The following is a 22,735-nucleotide window of genomic DNA, read 5'->3' as shown; positions in this document are numbered from 1 at the left end:
TCTAGGAGGCCACAGCAAGGGACGGGCTGGCCAGGGCGGGACCGGGAAGCCCCTGCACGCGTGGCGCTCTGCGGCTCCGCTCCGGGGCCGGCCGGCCTGCCTTTCCGCGGTCAAGCCACCCACTGCAGACGCGCTCGGCCCTTCCGACCCACCCGCCCAGGACGCCCGGGAAGGCGGAGGCGGGCGGCCGGCCCTCCCTCGGCGCCCGTCGGGCCCCCCAGCCCTGGGGCGGGCGACCCCGCCTGGCCTGGCCACGGGCTCAGTACACACGTACCCGCCAGCGGACGCTCGTTTTCTGTCAAGTTAAAGATTTCATGGAAATTGCTCTTCTTGGCGCCGTGGACGCGACTGGCGTCCTCGTCCTTGCTCAGGCCGGCGGGCGCGCTGGACACGTAGCTCCGCGAGGAGGCCGTCTGCGGCTGCCGAGGGCACACGACGTCCCCGTCAGCCCCGCCAGCCGGGGTGGGGGTCGGGGGGCGGGCCGGAAAGGGGCGGGGCCGCGCGGGGCCGCACGCACGCAGCCTCGCCTCGCCCCGCCCAGGCCCCGCCCACGCCCACGCGGACAGACGAGCCGAGAGGCAGGCACACCCAGACGTGGTGTCGCGTCCTCCTCGCCCACGAGCCCCCGCCTGGGCAGAGGCAGCCCGGCTGCGGCGGGCAGACCCTCTCCCCGCGACGCCATGCCCCAGGCACTGTGCGGAGCCCGACCCAGCACGTGTGGTCAGTGCGGAACCGTCAGGCGCTCACGCCCGCGCTGCGGACACCGGGACCGGCCGCAGGACAGGCCACCGAGAGCAAGGTTGGCAAGTCAAATGGAGTCAGACCATAGCAACGCGCAGCATCAGGGCACGGCGTGGGGGTGCGGATACCACACGGACACCGTACTTTGTCGTGTCCCGACAGCTGGCCGGACGGGACCACACACACATGCGGCCACGGAAGGAAAGGTGGGTCCTCGTGACACGAGGCGGTAAACACCAGCTGAGCAAGCAGCATGCGCAGATACACGGCCGCGGGACGCCCTGGTGGGGTTGCCCTCCACCCCGGAAAGCCCACCCCAGCCTCTCGGGTCTACGACACTCAGGGAGCCAGGCTGCCTGCTCCTGGGCCTCACCCCTTGGGTCCACCTCCGTCTGCGTGACCAGAGCCCACCCACCGGCTCCCCAGGTGCAGGCTGCTAGTGCCTGCCCGGCTGCACACCTGGCTTGCGAGTCTGGGGCCCCAACAAGCTCTGTTGTCCTAGAACCCAGGAAGCCTGACCCACACTTGACCCAGAGCTTCCCTTCCACGGACAAAAGCATCAGCTCCCAGACACCCTTTCTTCAGAGGACACTCATACACGAGACTCTGAAATCCGACGTCACCACCTCCCGGAAGCCTTCCTACACCTCCGTGGGAGTCCTACTGAGCCTAGAACCTCCCCACTAGTCTGAGACCCCAGAAAGAGCACCAAGGCCAGATTGCCTTCCTCATCCTGGCTCTGGACAGGGTGCCTAATGCCCACACGGCCTTCCACCTAGTCCCAGCCCATGAGCACAAAATGTGCCCATCTCGGCCTTGCTGTGCCCTTGCCGGGAACAGCAGGGACCCGGCGCCCACCCAGAGAGCAGTCACTCCCAGGGCTCCCTGCTCCCAAAGCTCCCAGGGTCTCAGCAGTCACGGCCAACGCCCTGTACCCTCCTGCCCTTGGCCTGGGGGCCCGCCTCGCCTGGCGGGGCCCAACCACTCTAGATGGGTAGGGGCCCCCCGACCAGCCTCCAAGCGCTGCACAGCCTCCCCCAGCAGCTGTCCCCTGCCCAGGGCTGGCCGGCCCCAGGGTGCCCGCCCTGGACCTTCGGGACAGCAGAGCCGGTCACAGCGAATCCACCCCCGCAATTGTCTTAAATTGTCTGTTTCAAGGGCCCCGAAAATCAGAGACACCAGCCTCCCCGCAAGCCGGAAGTGAGGGACAGCAGAGTGTGGCCGGCGCATCTCCCGGCCGCTGCGGGGCCTACCCTGCGTGACACGGCAGTGCTGGAGCGCTCCTTGAGCTGGGGGTCCGTAGGGAGGCTCTTCCAGATGATGTAGGGAGTGTCATACTTGGCTCTCAGCCTCGGGCAGCGTTTGAAGATAAAATCAATGACAAAAAGCTTGATTCCGGCGTAGAGTCCTGGGGGCAGAATAAGGTCCCATTTCTCCAGGATCCTGCGGCCCTGCCCGTGTGGCCGCAGTGGTCCCCGCCCCGCCAGGTGCTCCGTAGAGGGCCTCCCGGGACCCATGTGTGGGCCGATGGTCCTGGGGTGGTTACACAGGGCAGGGAAGTGACCCCAGCTGAAAGGGAAGCCACTTCTGTGTGTGTGTTGTTACCTCCAACCCAGAGGTGGCTCAGGCCAAACACTAACCTGTCCCTAAAACCGACCAACCGAACAAAACCACGAGCCACCATCCTCCGAAGGGGACGTGAGCAGGACTGCGGGGGACCCGTCCCCAGCCTGCCCGCGCCTGACTAGGTGAGCCGGCAGTGACGGCCGGGGGCTCCCGCCTCCTGGTCAGGGCACCTGCGTTGGCCCAGGTCCCCAGAGAAACGAGACAGACAGCCCGGAGCACGCTGCACTTGCGTTGGCGTTTGTCATTCCCCCCACGGCCTCACTTGCCTGCCCTGGTTTTCCTGGCGAGGGGGGCGGGGAGGGGGCGAGAGACCGAGGACCCACCTGCACATTGGGGGCCAAAGGGCAGGAGGGCACAGTGCCCAGACCATGAGGCCCCCGAACTGTGTGACTGCCACAGCCAACACTCCAGCTCAGGCCAGGTGCCCCCTGCCCGCCCCCAACCCACGCACCGTGGACAGAGCTCACGGTGCTGATCAGACGGCGCGTCGCGCTGACCTTACCCACGGCACCTTACCCACGGCAGGCTCCTTACCCACGGCCAACCCCACCAGGCGGTAGGGGAAGAAGCAGGAGGCGAGGAAGGCGGCCCACAGCGCGATGTACAGCTTCTGGGTGATCTCAGGCTGCACCCACATGAACAGGCTGGAGAGGGGAGGGGAGGTTCAGCCAGGTGGCGGGCGCAGTCTAGACGCGGCCGGCCAGGGGCTGACGACTTACTTCTTGATCTTTTCCAAGATGTCAGCCATCTTGCCAAAGAGGTTCTGTGTGAGGAAGCAGCTGCGGTCACGACACACCCCCGGGGCCACAGGGCAATGCTGGAGACGCCCAGCACCCGGGAGACCACAGCCAGCACCACGGAGCCCGTGGTCCTGCCCAGCCGCTCCCAGGCCGAGGACCGGGTGACGGTCCGGTCCGAATCACGGGTTAAGGCACCGCTCGAGATGAGGGACCCAGGCCCGCACCCTCCCAGGAGCTCGCCTGGCACTGGTCAGGAGGGCCTCCGCCAACTGGGGCGCCGGCGTCAGACCGAGCCAAGAGGGCCCTCCCCACCAGCCGGGTTGTCTCGGGTGTCAGCTCCCAGACGAGCCAGGTCTGGAGGGATGGGTAGCTGGGGTCCCCCCACCTGGAGCCCGGCAGCGGTACCTGGGCTTTCTGGGCGACGTCCAGCACGAGCTGGAACTTCTCAGACACGGTCAGGTCTTCCTTTGGAGGCTCCTTCAGTCAAAGGGGAAAGAGAATTTCCACTGAAATTTATCAGTTCAGAGAAATGACTGACAAAAACAGCAAGGAGGCCTCCCAGGCCAGGCAGGGACCAGGTCTCTGCTGCCCCGACACAGTCAGAGGGACGGACATCCCTGGGGGGCCCAGCCCGAGGGGGCAGCACGGGCAGCTGTGCTAGATGACACCCGTCTGGTGCCTGAGAGGGTGGTAGGCAGCCCCCCAGGTGGGCAGGGCTGCTTGAACAGATCACCTTCAGAGGCGCATGTGAGACCACAGAGCCCGCACCCACCCGCACTTTACAGGCGGGGGAACTGAGGTCCCAGCAGGGGGCCGACTTCGTCCTGCTTGTCTGAGTTCATTCAGCAGGAACCTCCCTAAGACCTCCAGGTACCAGGGCCAAAGGGCACGGGCCTGCCTCCCCAGAGACACCCTCCCTGACCCCTGTCTAAAGGGGCCCCTGCAGACACCACCACATCCTGCACCCCTACTGTGTGCTCCACGCACATGGTAAGTGCTCAAACGCCTGATGAAGCCCACGCATGCACCATGGCCTCCCTCCTGCCTGTGCCCGGTGGTTCAGCCTCACGGGCCAGAGTCCCCCGTAGAGTGGTGGGCAAACTTTCTGTAAAGGGCCAGGTGACAGCACGTGTGCCTCTGCAGCCCCAAAGCAGCCAGAGCATAAACAAACAGGTGTGACGGACACCAATGAAAACTGGTCCAGCCCGTCCACCGTCCACCTCCCTCCACGGGAGGCTGCGAGCGGCTACAGGGGCCCCCTCGCTACCTCCCCTCCACATCACGTCCCAGCTGAGGAGGGTCAGGTCAGGCCAGGCCCGGCCAGGCCAACCTGCCTCCCACGCAGCCGAGCCCAGGCCCGTGAAGGGCGCTCGGGCATCAGCTGGTGAGGGTCAGGGTGCGGCCACGCGGCTCCGGGTGGGGGCGGCTGGCCTCCTCCCCGACCTCTCCCCGCCTGGCAGGGGGACCCGCGGCCCCCGCACAGCACTGGCAGGTAGAGCCTGGCCCCCCTGGCGACGGAGCCCCTCCCACGACTCACCACCACTTCGGACACTTCAGGCACGATGCTCCACTGTATCCTCCAGCCCCTGGCAAACAGGAGACAGCACGCCTTTACAACAGCACCGTCTGCAGGCGGTGGCCGCAGAGGGGTGACGTCAAGTCCCCAGGCCTGTGCTCCCAACGAGGAGCCGCCCCCAGAAATTTTGGCCACTGGGACAGGAGCCATCTGCCGAGACCAGCAGGACCCCCTCCTAGGCTCCAGAGGGGAGATGGCCCAGGCCACCCCACAGATCCCTCCCCAGGGGCCCTCCTCGGGGTGGGCACACATTTACAAGCCCCCGGAGGTGACGGGCCTCTCAAAGTCAGCCAAGGAGGTGGCAACGGCAACAACTTTAGTGAACCACGTCTAGTCTGGGCACGGAGAACCCTTTCGTAAGCGCTTAAAAGTTTTCTACGAGAAACATTTTCAAATGAACCAAGTTAGGCAACCACAGAGAAGCACCTAGAAAAACTGTGTAAAGTGAACTTTTGAACGGCTCAGTGAAAATACAGAAGGCAGGGCCTCCTCTTAGGCCCGACGTGGAGCTGGGGTTCACTCTGTGGGGCGACCTCAGGTCCACACAGACCCGGGAGGGCCCAGGGACGTGGGGTTCCCACCCCAGCGTGCTGGCTTCCAATAGGGCCGCCCGCCCCCAGCCTCGAGATAGAAAGCGGGTGCTTGGAGAGGGCGCAGGGAAGACACCACGTGGCCCTGGGCTCTGGGGTTGCTGAGTCCCAGCGCCTCTCTGGCACCTGCACCCCGACCAGTGGGGACCTCCCAGGGCACAGAGCCGCTGCAGCTCCGTCAACCCCGCCTCCGCCCACTGGGATGTCACTGTTGAGGTGTGTGTGGAGGGGGGACTTTCCTGCCCAAAAGCAGCACGACCGGAGGAGGGGCCGGAGTGGCCCCAAAGCCAGCACCCGCTGGCAGCCTGCTGGACAGAGCTGCTGGGGTTTGGGGATCACCCTGCCTGCTGCAGCAAACCATCCTCCTGGGGACTCGGGGACTATTAGAGGACAACCTCCCAAAACGCCAGCACGTGACACAGAGCCGGCTCGGCACGTGCCCTGCCGTGCGTGTAACGCAGGAAGACGGCACAGCCGCGCACACGCAGCACACCGGCGCACCTACCTGGCTATGAGGTAATTGAGGGATAACCTCAAAATTGCTAGAAATAAGAACATGGGGATGGCCCAGCCATGCCACACGGCATTCATGTACACCTGCGGGTTTGGAGAGAAACGGGTCGGGAGGGAGACGGTTAGGCGACCTGCCCGCGTGGGTCAGGACAGACCAGACCCCTCTCTCCCCCAGCCGGGCAGGCCGCACTCGCAGACAGGGAGACCAGGCCCCAGCAGCCCTCCGCGGTCCCGAGGACCAGGGCACGCAGCGTAGACAAACCCGCTCAGGGAGGAGGGGAGACGGAAACACTGCTCTGGGTGGGCTGGGAGCGGTCATGCCCGGAAGGAGCGTCCTGGACGTGGCCCAGGATCACAGGAGGAGGGCTGACCCTACAGAGATGTCCTGGCCCACCGCCACTGCGGGCCCACCTGGCAGAGCCGGAGGCATCCGCGTACCCAGCACTGCTGACAGTCTACCCCGCGCCACAGGGCAGGCAGGGTGCTGGTCACAGCGCCGGCACTCAGAGAGGGTAGGGGACGGATGCAGTGGGTTCAGGAGGAGGCCTGGCAGGTGGTCTGAACGGTGGGCAGGGTGAGCTCAGCCGTAACACACGGGCGGAACTAGGGACCTGGGACCCAAAGCAGCTGAGGCCCCAGGGAGCAGAGTGCGTGTGAGGGTGGCCGGAGGAGACCTCCAGGGTGAGGGGGGCTGGCCCCTGGCCACCACGGCCTGTCCTCTGCATGTGCACAACACCCATCTCCCTGGTGGACGGGAGGCCCCTGGGGCTTCAGGGCGGCCCTCAGGACCCTCTCAGGTGGAGGCCACCTATGGGGGCCTCTGCAGAGATGGGGCCTTTGGGGGCTGTGGCTCTCCCTGTCCATCCTCCTCCCGCTGGACAGCAGGGTCTCCCCGGGCAGGGCTGGGAGCAGCCACCACAGGACAACTCAGACTGCGACTGGGCCTGTCTTTCCCAAAGCACCCCGTGATGCTGGCCCAACGCCGCCTACCTTCCCCAGGCCTGGTGGCCTGCTTGGCCCCTAGGCCACTGTGCGCCCGCCAGAAGCCTCCCCCAGGCGCCGGTGTCTGATGGCAGGGACGGCTGGTTTCTGCACAAGCAGACAGACCGCCCCCCCCGGCCCTTCCCCATCCCACTTGGGAAAGTCGGCCATAAGCTTGGCACGAGGCCCTCTCCCAAGAACGCTGCTGCGGGGATTCCGGGCAGGCGGGGAGCCCCACTGCCAGCCCCAGGCTGCACCCTACAACACCCTTATCCAGTCCTTACAACTGCCCTGCAGCCCACTTTACAGACGGAAACACCGAGGCTGGGAGCTGTCCCACACGGCAGGGATGGGTAGGTCCCTCAGGAAACCTCAGGGAGGGTGCACACCCCACCACCCACCCGCGGGGAGCGCTCACGGTGAAGGCGATGGCAGACGTGTAGACGGAGTACCAGTCGGATAAGGCAGAGAGGTTCTTCACAAAGCTGGTGACAGGCTTGGCACCGCGCTCTGGGGACAGAACGGACCATGCGGTCAGGCCAGCGCTAGCCTGGCCCTCGGACACACCTGGCAGTCCGGCTGCTGCACCAGCTGGCGGTGCGGGGAGGGGGAGGGAACCAAAAGGAGCAAAGCAAACCCCAACCATCGCGGGCTCCCGGCACGCCTGACCCCAGGCCAGGCGTGGGCTCCCGCGGCCACTCCCTGGCTGCGGCCCATGCTCCATCCCCGCGGGGAGACGTCTGTCTGCCTGTCTGCCCTGGCCCATGCCCGCAGGCGGGGAACGGGGATTTAGTCCGCACACCCCGGGCCCTGCACCACGTTTCGCTGGGGCTCCCAGGCCTGGAGGGAAACTCGGCTTCTGGCCACGGGCCAGGGGCGGACAGACAGACGGGGTGAGCCTGGGACATACTTCCCACAGCCTTAGGAAGAAGGCTGGGCTGGGAACTCCTGAAAAGCGTGCTTCCGGAAGCAAGTCCAGTTCAGCGCAAGACCGCAGTCACCGCCCGGGCAGCCCCGGCCCCAGCGGCTCACACAGCCACAGCGACGAGCGGGTACTTACTGAGTCCACGCCGGGTACTTACTGAGCCTCCTCATGTTCTCGGTCAACCTAAGAGGGGGGAAGAGATGAGCGCCAGCACCCACTCGGCCGCAGCCGCGTCCTGACCCCGCAGCTCCCTGCGGGCCCTCGGGGAGCACGGGTGACCCATGGGGGGAGGCTTCCTTGTCTCCCGCCCACGCCGCCCCCACCCGAGTCTGAGGGCCCGGCCCGGCCTGCAGGCACTCCCGGCGTCGCCACCGTCCCCGCGTGGCGTCTGTCGCAAAGCACCAGTACGACCACTGACTGGGGGGCACGGCCGTGCGGCCGCCCCCGCAAAACCTCCCGGGCTTTGCTTGTCGGTCCCGAGGAGTCCTGTCCTGCCGGGACAGCTGCCCCTCCACCCCGACCTCCACCTGGGCCCCACCTCCGGGCGCTGAGGGGCTCCTCCGTCTCCACCGTGGTCTCCTCGGGTTGGAACCGGAAGTCCTCCACGTACTCCCCGAATTTCTCATAGAACCACTTCTGGACACGGGGGCACAGCCCCTGGCTCCGTCGGTCTGCAGGACGGGGTGGGGTTCCGGGTGAGGGCAGCAGGCCGAGAGGGGCCTTACAGAGCGGCAGAGGCGGGGGCACTGGCAGGTGGGGCTCCCGGCCGGGCTGGCGAGGGCACATCCACGCCAGAACTGTGAGGGGCCGGGTGCCCTGAGAACAGAGCCCGATCCACTTCACCACGAGGTGCAAACCAACCAATGCAGACCCCGGGGGTCCCCGTGTTCCTCACACCGACCCCGGCTTGTTGGAGGCTGTCCCCGGCACAGGTGCCGTCCAGGCGGGCTCTCAGCCCACCACCGGTGCTGCATTGACCCCCCCCCCCCGCCAGGCACACTGGTTGGTCTGGGAAGTGGCCAGGTGGGCTCACTCCCAGGGACACCCGGACCCTGGGGAACAGCCAGTGGGCGTGCGTCAGCGGCTGTGGTCCGCTGGGGACCCCAGTGACTGAAGTCATCCATGTCAGACTCGAGAAAACCAGCCCGAATCTCGTGGAACAAGTCTGTCCCTTCGGAGAGCAGGCCGTGGAATCGCCTGCAGGAGGCGCTGTCCCACCACAGTCAGAGGGGGATGGACTGCACGCAGGTGGTCATGTGCTGCCAGCTCGAAGGGACGGAGGCCGGAGGCCGGGGGATGGAAGGCGGCGCACACAGAAGCCGCGAGGCTCAGAAATGCCCAGAGGAGGGGCAGCAAGGGCCCGGGTTCTCACAGCCCACCTGGAGCACGACAGGGTCTTTAGCGGGAGGATCTAGGCAGGCTCAGCCCTATAACCGCTTGGACAGCAGCCGCGGACAGTGAGTAATGGGACGGGCGTGGCTGCGTCCCCATGAAACCACACTGACGACGCTGAAATTTGAAATTTATGCAACGTTCACGTGTCAAATCCTTTTGATTTTTTTTCAACCATTTAAAAGTGTAAAAAGATTTTTTTTAATGTAAAGGCAGATAGGGAGCTGTAGTTCGCCGACTCCGGGTCTAGGTCAGGCGGGCTGCCCGAGTGGACAGGCCTCACGGCGCTCCCGAGCCCCTCTTCCCCAGCACCACGCAGAGCACCCGTCCCCGCCACCTCCATCCTCGGGGCTGCGCTTGGTGGGGTCCTTCCCTCCCTACCCACACTCCCCACCTCCCACGCAGAGCACGACACGGAGACCCCCGCTGTGGGGACGGGGTGGAAGGACTCTCCTCTGACACTTCCCACGAGCACAGGAGGCTCATCAACTCCACACACAGCAGGGGCCTTGGCGGGGGGGGGGGGTCTCCAGCGCTGCTCCTGGCTTGGAACCTGGGCCACTGGTCATGAACCCTGAGAACCCAGGGGACTGTGACCCAGTGGACACAGCAGCCAATGCCGCAGCCGGCTGGCCTGTCTGCGGGCCCAGCACCGGGGCCCTGGGAAAGAGGCGTCTCCCTCTCTGGACGGCAGGTGGGGGGTCAGGACCCGGCTCTGGTCTGAGCTCAGCCTCCACCTGGAGCGGAAGCCTGAGGGGCCTTCCCTCCCGGGCCCTGGTCTCCTCACCTTCACACCGGGCAGGGCTTAACCGAAGGCCCTCCTGTTGTCGCCCTGAGCCCCCAGCACAGGCAGGGGCCTACCGTCAACCCTAACCTTATCCCCTCTCCCACCTTCTCAGCCTGCGAGGGGCCTGGGTGCACCACAAATCCGGCCCCTTGAGATGCCCAGTTTCCTCCCATGCCATCCTCTGAAGGACAGCTTCAGAAAGTACCAAGTGCTGAGGGAGATAAGGAACTCGAGCCCGGAGTGGGAAGAAAAGGCACTGAAAGGAGCTCTGCGTCCTGACCTGGGGGTGCTGGGACACAATGCCCGCAGCTGACCCCACCTCCCCACTCACCCCCTTGTCAGGACAGCCGGCCTCTGGAAGCAGGTCGCCAGGCCAGGGGCCAAGCAGCCAGTGTGACCACGACATGATTCCTCTTCGGGGAAGGGCTGGGAGAGATGTCGCATTGTATTTTTAGGAGAAAATAAAGTCATGTTTTGATCGAATGCCTTGCATCTGCTACGGAGACTCACCAACCGGTAATCAGAGACACTAACCCAGCTCCAACAGGAGGGGATCCCCGGAAGTGAGCAAGTGCGCCCGGGAACAGAACCACCCCCCCGCCCCACCGCATCTCCGTCCCCCAGGCCTACCTGCTCCATTATTGACCTGGGCCTGCCCTTTCGGAGGCTGCTGAGCGGGCGGCTCCTCGGCTCTTAGAGGGGGGAGAAGAAGCAAGATCTCTGTTAGTTCAAGACAGCATGATGAGTCCCAGCTTCGCAAGGTTCCCGTGCTCACGGGAGTCACGCCCAACACCAGAGTGCCCGTTCCCACCCTCGGGGATCCCTCTGGGGTCCTGGCTGCTCAGCTTAGACGCCGGGTGAGGGCAGTAGGGCAAGCACAGAGCTGCATTCCTCACGGGCACACTTTATTTATTTAGTTATTTTTGGCTGTGTTGGGTCTTCGTTTCTGTGCGCAGGCTTTCTCTAGTTGCGGCGAGCGGGGGCTACTCTTCGTCGCGGTGCCCGGGCTTCTCATTGCGGTGGCTTCTCTTGTTGCAGAGCGTGGGCTCTAGGCGCAGGGGCTTCAGTAGTTGTGGCACGTGGGCTCAGTAGTTGTGGCTCATGGGCTTTAGAGCACAGGCTCAGTAGTTGTGGCGCACGGGCTTAGTTGCTTCGCGGCTTGTGGGATCTTCCCGGATCAGGGCTCGAACCCGTGTCCCCTGCATTGGCAGGCGGATTCTTTACCACTGCGCCACAAGGGAAGTCCTACACTTCTTGTTTTTTGATGACCAAACACTGTCTCAAACATACAACTCTTTTCTTTCCTATTAACTTTGACCCATTTGCTTCTTTATTCAATGTTAAGCTCAGAACACACAGCTCTCATGCCAGTTGCCTGGCCTGCTAATGGAAAGGTACTCAGTGACACACATATTTAGCAAGCAGCATGCAAGGCCACAGGCTGGATGAGCCCCTGCCTGGCAAGCTGTGCACAGGTCACAGCTTGGTCCGTGCCGGCCACCTGCCCGGCTCCCTGCCCCTGCGGCCTCACTGCACCTGACCACAGCAGTCACCCGGCCTCAGAGCCTCCGTGGAGTTCCTGGCCACCTGCCGGATCCTGACCGCAGACCTGACTTTCAGCCACAGGCCCTGACGGACTGGCCCCCAGCCGCTGGCCGGACCCCCTTCCCTTGGGCAGTGCCCTGTTCCTGACTGGCCAGCCCACCTGCCCTCCTCACCCTGCACTGGCCTGGGCTACCAACACGCCACACTGCTGCTGTGGTTCCCAGTGCAGCAGAGATCCCAGGATGTGGGAAAAGTGGCACCCCAGGCAAACCTCGGCAGGACTGGGGTGGGGGGGGCACGGAGGGCTCTGCCAGGACAGAGACAGCGGGCTGGGAGACCCTCGGCATCCTGCTCTGTTAACACAATGTGATCTTGTAATAGGGAAGAACCTTTGTATCCATCCTATCACAAGTTCATCACTAAAGAGATGTTGCCTATAAGCTTAAATTATACATAGTGGCCCATCTCTGGGAACCCTGCCTCCCAGGTAATGAGCATTAAACTAAAATACCTCTGTTTAGCTCACAGGAAACCTGCCCAGGCCCACCTGTGAATGACTGCAGGAGGAAGAAATGAACACATCCTCTCTGGGGGCTGACGGGAACCAGGAAGTGTTTCACTTTACCCTCTCCCCTTTTCGTATAAAAGGAGCCTGGGGCTTCCCTGGTGGCACAGTGGTTGAGAGTCCGCCTGCTGGTGCAGGGGATGCGGGTTCGTGCCCCGGTCCGGGAAGATCCCACATGCCGCGGAGCGGCTGGGCCCATGAGCCATGGCCGCTGAGCCTGCGCGTCCGGAGCCTGTGCTCCACAACGGGAGAGGCCACAGCAGTGGAGGCCCGTGTACCGCAAAAAAAAAAAAGGAGCCTGAATTCTAAGTCAGGCAAGATGGTTCTTTGGGGGCACAAGCCCACCATCCTCTTGGTCTGCTGGATTTGGGAATAAAGTCGTTATTCCCTGTCCCAACAGCTCGCCTCTCGATGTTGGCTGGTCGTGCAGTGGGCAGTACAAGCTTAGACCCGGGAACAGTCCCACTCCAGCGTCTCCGTGAACCGACCCGCTCTGCGGGTTTATAACCTGGAACTGCAACCCATGCCGGACGCGCTGTGCCGAAGCAGGAAGTGCGGAGGACAAGCTGGATCAGAGGAGAGCAGGGGGCGAGCCTGCAGCCTCATGAAGCAGTGGCCAGGGAACCATGAGACAGAGGGGGTCCCAGAGAAGGGAGCCAGGGTGGAAGAGGAGGGGGCCAGGCCTCCACGCCCTCCCCTCCCTGTGGCCAGGCTGCCCAAACGGCCATCCATGCTCAGAGCTACTGACAAACGGGGATTTACTGGGAACAGGAGGGGAGCTGGGGCACGCAGGAGACTCCAGACTGGGTTCCCTGTGTTCCTGGGCAGGTGTCCAGGCCTCCGGACCAGGACATTCCCTGAACCGGCCGGGGGTCCTGAAGAGGCAGCTCACACAGGAAGCACTAACAGACGGGTTCCCACCAGAGCCTGGGCCCAGGTGTGCTACCGAGGACTCGTGGGCCTGACGGACACCGCGTCGCTCAGCCACAGGTGGGCCTGGGGTCTGAGTGGCCGGCAGGGCTGTCTGGGGTGCCGTGCTTGGTACCATTTGAGGTACCATCTGAGGATATTGATACTGCACAGCCACTGGCTGTGTGATCTTCCCAACATAGTCACCGCTAGAATCGGACAGGTATTTAGGTATAAATGGGCTGCCAGCTGCCTGCAGGGAAAGACGGCTGGCAACACGGGCGCAGGTGTTCCAGGTGGCGGGGAATTTTACCTTCTTCCCATCACACCACATGTGGAACATGAGTGCCTGTGACGTGCACGGGACGTGGGAAACAGACTGACAACACAGCGCACGGCAGTGATGTTCTAAACATTAAGGGGAAGGCAGAGGGCAGACAGCTGTCAGGGCCTCCCAGCCGGGCCCACCCACAGCTCCGGGTAGGTGGGGAGTGAGCGGTGGCCTCATCAGAAGAAAGGGCCCTTGCGCTCCTAGTAACTGTGGATTCTTCCAAATGTTTTGGAACAACCTCCGCTGACGTTTAACGGTCAGCGGAACAAGTCTGGAGTGGAGTGTGCCTGGAGGGCTTTCCCAGAATCTAATCACCCCGCCGGCCACAACCCGAGGCCGCAGGACAGATGATGAAGCCCATGGGCGGGGGGTGCCAGGGCCACACGTCAGGGCCGGGCTGGGCACAGGAGGCAGTCACCAGGGTCTGTGTAGTTCCCACACGGGGTGCCCCGGCCAAAGCCCCAACCAACACCGTGGGCAGGGCAGCACAGGAGGATGACACGCACCCTCCGGCCCCCTCAACGCAGCCGGGAGGGCGGAGGAGCCGTGGGAGGCGCCGCTGAGAGCAAACCCAAGGGTGGGCCCCGGGCAGGGCCTGACCAGAGGCCAGTGGAGGTCAAAGGCAGTTTCTCCATGTTGCTTTCGGACCGATAACTGGACATGGCCTTCGCCTTGAGTAAGCTTAAACCAAGGCGATATCCCAGGAATTTTCTTAAAAAGCAAAACAGAGGTTTGTATGAACTACCATGTTTTAATCCTGCAGATCCAGTGTGTGTGTGTGTGTGTGTGTGTGTGTGTGTGTGTATGCGTGTGCGCACGCCCAGGTGTGAAGGTGGCACTCCACACAGTTGCCCACCTTGGACGGCCCACAGCGACCCCAGATGGGCACCAGGATAAGAAGGAAAGAGAAGGTCCCTTGCCTGGAACCTGTTTCTCCCTGTTCCTCTCCTCCCTCAGGTCTCAGCTTCCAGAAGGTTCCTAAACCCCATGGTCCCCAGGACCCTCAGCTTCTACTTCCTCGGTCCGGGCCTGGATGTTCCTTCCCTGTAATCCCCAGTTGGTCCCCAAGCAGACCCGTGAGAAACAGATCTGTCTGCAGCCTCAGAACCTATCGGGGGCCAGGCACCCAAGGGGCTTTGGTGGAAGGACGAGGATGAAACCCCCGAAGTGGGCTGGGGGTGGCGGGAGGGTGGAAGGCAGAAGACATGGACCCTGCAAAGGGAGCTGGCACACGGGGTCCTCTCAGGCCGAGCGCCGCCCGCCGCCACCAGGGCAAGCGTGGGCTCTGGTAAAGCCGCACGTGAACACAAACTGCATCAGACAGAAGCGCGTCAGTGCGGGTGACGGCACTGTGACGTGCCACGAGAGGCCAGGCCCGGCCGGCCAGGGGCTGAGAACACACCCCACACCCGGCCAAGCGCCTGGATCTCCCAGAGTCGTCCAGGTCGGGTCACTGGCTGCACCACTTTGCGTTATCAAATGTAATTGAATCTTTGAACGTCTACAGATTTTCACATAAGGTTTAACATCAGGGAAAGTACTGCTTGAAGCCGTGGTCCGATTTCTGGTCCAGGGAGGGGTGCCGGCCTTGTAGCCCGGCAAAGCAAGTGACACCCTGCCCCAACACGGGGCCCCCGCGGGGAGCCCCAGAGAACTGCAGAATGGGTCACGCTGACCTGTGGGACAGGCAGATGGCCTTCGTTCAGGGGCACTGGAAAGCCCACGGAGCTGTCCTAACACCCGGCAGAGCAGGAAACTAAAGGACCTTCTCCCCCAGGGAACCAAGTGCCAGCCGTTCCCTGGGGCTGAGAACCAGCTGCTGAGACACAGAGGAGGCCAGCGCGAAGCACAGCAGGTTCGGCCTTTCCAGCAGCTGAAGCCCGCACGGCGCGGTACCTGGAGCGGGGCTCTCCTCAGAGCCCCACCGTAGTGACGACACTCCGCAACGACAATGACGCCAGGCCACCCCACGGAAAAGCCAGCTCTGACTGGGGTGTCCCAAGCTGGAGACAGCTGTGCGCTCAGGCCAGGGGGGCCTGGACCAAGGGATGCGGGGCCAGAGGCCAGGCTGGTGAGGGGGAGGGATGGAGACTTCGGCGGCCTCAGCTCCCAGGCCTTGTCCGCCAGGCCGCCGGCCTGGACTGTACACAGGGACAGGGAGCCCTGGGGGGTTCTATCAGGATGGGAAGAACACAGCTCTTCGGACTTGCAAATATCCCCCTGCAACGACCCGCTCCATGCTGGCGGTACCATGAGGCAGGGGCCGAGCTCGCGTGGGCAGAGGTGGGAGTCCGCACCACCCCCTCCGGAAGCTGGGGCGGCCTCTGGCAGCCCCAGGATGGAGGGACCCTGCTGGGAGGAGGTGACTGGCCAAGGAAGGCTGACCCCGAGGGTGCTGTCAGGGGCTCGGGGCGGGGGAGTGTCCGAGTGGGCAGTGGGGCGGGTCTCAGGGTCCTGGGGGCGACTGCTGGCCAAGACCTGGGGCGACGTCAGGTGGTTCTGGGGGCTCTGCGTCCCTCTTCAGCCCTGCCCGGCCAGACCTCCCAGGGCTCAGCTGAGACTCCCCCCCGCCCCCGGTTTCCAGATGCAGGCCCCGAGGCACAGGAAGGCAGCCGCTTTCCCAGGATCGCAGCTCGCCGCGGGCACGGGCAGGACTCAGCCCAGAAAGTCGGGGCCAGGCCCACCATCACCACTCACCCACGCACCCTCCTGATGCCCTGGGTCCGGCAGGGGCTGGGAGGGCGGCGGTGGCCGCTCATGGGGACTGGCCACCTCAGGTTATGAGCTGGGTCTTGGCTCAGGGGACCGCTACCCCCCGAGAGGGCAACGCTACCTGGGTGACAGTGTTACCTGGCTCTCCCCTCCTCCCATCTGGCCTTGGGCTCCTCACCTGGCCTTGGGCTCCTCACCTGGCCCTCCCCCCTCCTCACCTGCTACCCCCCCTCACCTGGCCTTCAGCACTTCCTGGACCTTCTGCTCCAGCTCCATCCGCCGCTGCCGCTCCCGGTCCAGCTCCTGCCGCAGCATCTCCGCGTTGGTTTCCTCTCGCAGCTTCCGGAGCTCCTCCTCTGTGAGGGGAGAGAAGCCCAGGTGAGTGTCACGTGGTCCATTCTGCCCCCCAGGCAGAGGTGCCGAGAGAGGGCTGGTCTGCAAAGCACTCAGACAACTGGCAACAGCAGCTCTCTTGCTCCTTCCTGGGGGGGCACACCCGCAGGAGTCTATCAACCGGGGCTCCTCTTACACAGTCAGGGCAAGATCTGGGGCAAAGCAAGGGTGAGAGTGTCTTTACTAAATAAAACCCATTCAAGATAGACACACCAAAGGCATTTCACCAAACCACCTCCACGGGGGCAGGACACCCCGAGGAAGGGATGCTGGCGGCACCTGGTCACTCCACAGACACACGTGCAGCAGGTACAGTTCTGGGAGGTCTCGGCCGCAGAGCAAAGCCCATGTGAGGGGCAGAGAGCTCCGCCACCTGGCTGCCGACCACCTGAGAACCGTGCGGCGGGACGGTGAGGGGTACAGTGGCAGGGTGAGCGGGTGCTCGAGAGAAGCCGCAGCAAGGTGTGTCTGAGTCAGAACCTGGATGAACAGAAGGTCGCAGGCCGGCAGGGTAGGGGTGCAGGGGAGAGCGTGGGGTGCAGAGGGAGCAGCCTTGGTGAGGCCAAGGCGGGAGGGGCCGTGGGCTGGGGGGAGGGGTCACAGATGAGATGCGGGCTGGGCGTCAGAGCCCGGAAAGCCAGAATGAGGACCCGACATTTATTCCAGGTGTTGATGGAAGCCAGTGCCAGGTAGCTGTTGTTCTAACTGAGAGTGTGGGGTGGGCTGAGGAATGGCCCCAAGGACGGGCCATCCTAACCTTGGAAGCTGTGACTAAGCACCTTACACGGACAAAGGGACCCTGCGGAAGTGATAAGGACCTTGAGATGGGTGTGTATCCTGGATTATGTGCATGGGACCAATGTCATCACAATGATGGAAACTCAGGAGAAAGCAGGAGGGTCAGGGGTCAGAGAGAGGAGACAGGAGGGTGCTGTCCCGCTGCCTGTGAAGAGCCAGGGGCACGGGCAGCGTCTAGAGCTGGAAGAGTCAAGGACACAGTCTCCCCCGGAGCCTCCAGAAGGAAGACGGCTCTGCCCGCACCTTGGCTTGAGCTCTGTGACACTCATTTCAGACCTCTGGCCTCTGAACTGTAAGAGAATAAAGAGGCTACTTTAAGCCCCCAGTCTGTGGAAATCTGTTGCAGAGGCGACAGGAACCTCGTACACACGTGGCTGCACACGCCCTAAGTGGACGTCGCTCTGCATTTCTGCACGACCGGACCCCGCACGACGACACTACACAACACAAGAGATGCGTGAGCAGCCACCCAGCTCACACTCCTGAGGACGGGTCTCCTCCCACCTCCAGGCCGGAGCTGCAGTGAAGACACAGACCCTCTGGGCCTCTGGACCCAGGGTGGCCTGAGCTTAGTAAGGAAGGGGGGCCTCAGAGAGCACCGTGGACAAGGAGGTGATCAGGACCATGGACGGCCACCCCTCTGACGGCTGGGCCCCAAGAGCAGAAGGAGAAGGGTGTGCAAGAAGGTTCCAGAACCCGCTGTGCATACAGTCTAGTCCTGCACTTTTCGTGTCTCCCACAAGGCACCCCAGCTACCTCTACTGAAGACGTGAGTTATGCATCGATGAAGAGGCCCAGTCCAGCCTGACACAAGTCTTGCAGTTTCATGGAAGACACAGATGCTCCTAAGTCTGGTCCAGGGCGGGGATTCCGGCTCTCCTCCTACCTGGGCACTGACGGTGGGGTAGGGGGCCTAGCCAGGCTGCAGGGACGATGGGAGCAAAGAGCCCAAGGGGGGTGGGGCTAAGGAAAGACCCAGCCTCCTCCCACCATGGGAGAACATGCGTGCACCGCCCGCCGTGCACGTGCCCGGGCAGTGCCGCCGTGCAGGAGGCCCAAGGTCACAAGCAGAGGCAGACGGGAGCTGGTCCTGCTGCAGGCCCAGACCAGAGCCCCCGGCAGTGGGAAGCATGACGCGCTGACTCGAGAGTGAGGGCTCACATCGGCAGCCACGTGGATGCAACTAGAGATGATCGTGTAAGTGAAGTAAATCGGAGAAGAACAAATAACCTGCAACATCACTTATATGTGGAATCTAGAATATGATACAAATGAACCAATCTCAGAAACAGACTCAGGGACATAGAGAACAGTCTGGTAGTTGCCAAGGGGAAGGGGGTGCCTAGGGGAAGGATGTAGTGGGAGTTTGGGGTTAGCAGATGTAAGCTATTATATACAGAATGGATAAACAACAGGGTCGCACTGTAAAGCACAGGGAACTATGGGATACTTATATCAATATCCTGGGATAAACCATGATGGAAAAGAATATAAAAAAGAATGTACATATAACTGAATCACTTTGCTGTACAGCAGTAATTAACACAACATTGTAAATCAACGATAAATTAAAAAATTTTTAAAGTTAGGGCTCAGGGGCTTCCCTGGTGGCACAGTGGTTGAGAGTCCGCCTGCCGATGCAGGGGACACGGGTTCGTGCCCCGGTCCGGGAAGATCCCACATGCCGCGGAGCGGCTGGGCCCGTGAGCCATGGCCGCTGAGCCTGCGCGTCCGGAGCCTGTGCTCCGCAACGGGAGGGGCCACAACAGTGAGAGGCCCGCATACTGCAAAAATAGATAGATAGATAGACAGATACATAAATAGATGAATAGATAGATATATATATAAGTTAGCGCTCAGCACTGGGCCTTGGTGTCAGTCTACACTGCGCACCTGAGAGCCCCGAGCACTTGCTGCATGAGTGAGTGAAGGGGTTCTGCTCTCCGCCCCCGCCCCCGAGAAGTGAGCACAGCCCAGCTACAACCAGGACCCTTGTCCTCCAGGTGGGGAGCTCCTTCGCCATCCCGCAAAGCCCCTCCCCACTCGGTCGCCCCACAGACATCTGGGGAATGACAGGTAGCTGCAGGCAACTTCTCCAGGATCCCGCCCCAAGGCCTTTGTACGATGTAATTACTGTAAATGCAATCAAGTCCACCTGGAAATCTTAGGTCACTTCCCTCAGGCCTAAGGCTCCTGCAGATACGAGACCCAAGTCACGTCAGAAATCACTTTTTCTTGTTTCTAAACCGGTACATGGTGGGCTCGTTCTCATCACAGCCCCACGATGACACAGTCCTCATCCCTCTGCCCACCTCCTGCATTTCCTGGACGTGAGCCCTCACTCCTCAGCGTTCTCAAAGGTGTGACCCTGGAGGAGCCACCGCCCACCCGGGACAGGCAGGCCCCAGACTCACGGAGGGCAGAGGACCTGGCGCCACGAAGAGGCACACGAGGCCGCCGCCACCCCCCTCGCTCGGCTCCACCGGGGCCCACGTACAAATGAAATGGGACAGTGGTGCAGCAGGGACACAGCCACAGCAGCCGCAGCGCGTGCCGTGGCCCAGCTACAAAGCCATGTGGAGTCACATCCTCAACAGACACCCATTCCCCACGCGACAGCGTGTCGAGGGCCGAGACCAGAGATCGGCCCCTCCGCGGGCAGCTGCTTTGGGCCAACGATCCCGCTTCCGCTTTTCTGCAAACAGCTAAAGCCGCAAAACAAACCTGACGGCCTGGGCCAGGCTGGACCAGAGCAGCTCAGAGCCCGCATCGGCCGCTCCACCAGTGAGCACTGGGCAGCCTCGTGTACCAGGCACGCTCCGGACACTCGTGATAAAGAAGTGACCCAAACAGAGAGCCGCCCTCGGCGGGGGGCGGGGGCAGGTTGGGCCGTAGGAACAGCCCTGGTCAGTGAGCCTGAGCTGAGGGCAGACGTGAGCGGGGCTGCGGAGAAGGATCGAGCCCCGTGCACCCGAGGGGGGAGCGTCCAGGCAGCAGGGGGAGCGCCTGCCAGAGCCCCCGGGATGGTCCCGGGCAAAGCACCACACGGGCTCCCACGGGGCGGGGCTGTGCTCGCCCACCTGCAGCTCAGCCTGCGGTCAGTATGCTTTCCCCCCACCCCCATCCCTCGGTGACAATGACAACAGCCTACACTGGTGAGGCGCTGGCTCCTGAGCGCCCTCTGCAGGGTGTAACTCAGCAGCAGCTGCGACCACAGGGCCTGCCCGACCCTGCAGGTGCCGCCCGCTCTGGCCCCGGGAGCTCCAGCAGGTGGGCCTCTGTGCCCGGTCCGCGGCGTCCACAGCGCGGGAGCACTCGGGGAGCGTCAGCCGGCGGCAGGATGAACCCCGGATGCCCAGCCCATGGCCCCGACCAGCCATGTCCAAGCGGGGCCTTTCCAACAGCCTCAGGGAAAACAGACCGAGCAGCACCCCCCCGCCCCCCCGCCCGGACAGAGGAACGTCAACTCTGACAGCAGTGACAGAGGAACGACCCTCCCCGGGCCCGGGAGGTCGGCAGATTTCCGAGCCAGCACCAAGACGGCCCAGGGTCAGGGTCACCGGCCTACTGGGTGGGACCGAGGCTGGTGTACGTGCAGCGGCGGGCTCCAGGGTCTGGCTGAGGGTCAGCTCACTGCTCCCTCTACCCAGAAGTCAGCCCCATCCATGTGTGGCGTGTGGCAGCCATGGTCCCGGTGGTGGGTCACAGACCACCCCAATTGTGGGGCTGACAGGCTGCAATGGAAATTCCCTCAGGAGAAGCCTCACTTGGGCAAGTCCCAAAAGGCATTCCTGAGACCTCAGAATGTGACCAACTAACTCACCAAAATCAGGGGCGTGGACTGGAGCCCGGGGAGGCCAGGATCCACTGCCCTCGCTGCCGGTCCAGTGAGACCCTCGCGGGCCTGGAGCCTGCTTTCTGGACAGGATGGGGCTCAGAGGGACCCAGCAGGTTCCTCTCCTGTCCTGGCCACCTCACCGAGCCCAAGACCCCGAAATTCAGGCCAAGGTCAGTACGACAGCCCCAGGTCCCAGAAACAGACGGGCTGGCAGAGCGGCCGCCGTCTACACGGCGGCCACCCCGCCCCGTGCAGGCAGAGCCATGGGGAGACCCTGCTGCCTCTTGGGGGCATCCAGGGTGGGGGCAGGAAGGACAGGCGCCAGCCCCACCTCCCACCTGGAAAGCTCAGGACTCGCCCGATTTTGCCCCTAACGAGCGGCAGACACTTAGGTTTGCTGAGTGCCGGGATCCACGTGCTCGGTAAATATTTGGAGTCCTCGGGGCCTCCCGCGCTGCCTGGGCATGTGGCTCAGCATTCTTCAGGGCCCTGTGGCCCCTCCCACCCCCTGGGAGAAAACCCTCCAGACAAGGGGGCTGAGAGGACACCACACCAAGCCCGCAGGGAGCCATCCCACCAGGCTCCTGTCAGCCACGGCCTCCTCCAGAGACCCCCCTTCAGTCCTGGGGTAAAGCAGCGCGGCCCTTGCGCCGCCTAGTTTCCCTGAGGACCACGGCCTCCCAACCCGCTGGACTTGGTGCCTCCCAGGGGCACAGAAGAGACTCTGTATAGGGACGGCACAAAGCGGGGGACCGGGGGGAGGGGGAGCCCCTGCCTAGGGCCTGGGGGACATTTCCAGCCGGGGCCAGGCAATGAGTGAAGAGCAGAGACCCCTCCCTGCTCCAGGGCTGCAGGAAGCCAGGCCTCAGACCCCCAGCCCCAAGAGGGCCATGCCCCCACCCCTCTCAGTCTGGCTTATTTACAGCAGAGGGGCCCTGTGCCAGGTGCGGATGGGCAGGGCCCTCACCCTCACGTGTCGGGGTTCTTCCTCCAAGCACCCCCAAACCCACCCGCTCTCATCTCGGCTCGCACCCTGCTTCCTAACTGGCACCCCAGCTCTCCTCACACCCTCCACAGTCTGGCTCCAAACAGCAGTCAGAGGCTCCTCTAAAGTGTAAGTCAGAACCTGACACTGTCCTGCCCAAACTGGCCACACAGGGAGTCCTTCCAGCCCGAGGCCACACCCCACTCCCCGCTTCAACGCCCTCTGATCTTGCTCTGACCTTTGCTCTTTGGGTTTGAGCCAAAGGAGCCTTCTCTCAGGTGCCCAAATGCCTCCACAGTCACACCCACCCCAGGACCTTTGCACGTGCTGGTGCCCCCCGACCTAAGTGCTGGCTCAAGTGCCATTTTCCCCCAGAGAGACGCCCCTGACCCCCCTCCCATCTTATGTGGTGACACAGCTCCACAGGGAGGGGCTCAGCAAACATGACCCCCGGTAAGCACGCCACATTCCTAAGTCACATTCAGCTGCAGGATGCCCCAACTCAGGCCCCAGAGAGAGGACCCCATCTGATTACTGTCTGTGACGGCCCAGGACGCAGCCTGGCTCAAGGGGAAGCCAGGACAGATGCGGTGAATGGACTCTGGGCAGTGGGGACAGCACAGCAAGTTCTCAGCAAGTGAACTGCAGGACGCATGCACCAGGCTGGTCGAGAACCACGCAGAGAGGACACCAGTGGGCGGGGAGGGCCACGGTGGGAATTCAGCAAACAGTGCCAAGAGTGAGTGGCCGCCACCAGCATCTGAGGGCCGTCTGCATCCTGCACGCCA

The 22,735-nt window shown here is 63.3% G+C and overlaps 1 protein-coding gene across 11 annotated transcripts in view; it reads right to left on the bottom strand.

The window, feature by feature from the left end:
- GRAMD4 (GRAM domain containing 4) overlaps positions 1-22,735 on the bottom strand; it is a 77,246-nt gene that overhangs the window by 4,645 nt on the left and 49,866 nt on the right. For all 11 annotated transcript variants that reach the window (XR_003433092.1, XM_027108012.1, XM_027108019.1 and 8 more), the window contains 12 exons: positions 16,169-16,289; positions 10,502-10,563; positions 8,231-8,363; positions 7,850-7,875; positions 7,186-7,277; positions 5,779-5,870; positions 4,645-4,693; positions 3,513-3,584; positions 3,087-3,130; positions 2,902-3,011; positions 1,995-2,149; positions 275-419 (listed from right to left, as the gene is read on the bottom strand). Coding sequence is in view for 10 of the 11 variants with exons in the window: in XM_027108012.1 (XP_026963813.1) it covers positions 275-419; positions 1,995-2,149; positions 2,902-3,011; positions 3,087-3,130; positions 3,513-3,584; positions 4,645-4,693; positions 5,779-5,870; positions 7,186-7,277; positions 7,850-7,875; positions 8,231-8,363; positions 10,502-10,563; positions 16,169-16,289 (1,101 nt within the window). In the remaining variant the exon portion in view is untranslated. The remainder of the gene's footprint in view (positions 1-274; positions 420-1,994; positions 2,150-2,901; positions 3,012-3,086; positions 3,131-3,512; positions 3,585-4,644; positions 4,694-5,778; positions 5,871-7,185; positions 7,278-7,849; positions 7,876-8,230; positions 8,364-10,501; positions 10,564-16,168; positions 16,290-22,735) is intronic.

This window comes from Aethalodelphis obliquidens, unplaced genomic scaffold, assembly GCF_003676395.1.
Source record: "Aethalodelphis obliquidens isolate GAN/ISIS:26980383/991018 unplaced genomic scaffold, ASM367639v1 scaffold8, whole genome shotgun sequence".
Taxonomy (NCBI): domain Eukaryota; kingdom Metazoa; phylum Chordata; class Mammalia; order Artiodactyla; family Delphinidae; genus Aethalodelphis; species Aethalodelphis obliquidens.
This window is presented reverse-complemented; position numbering and strand designations above follow the sequence as displayed.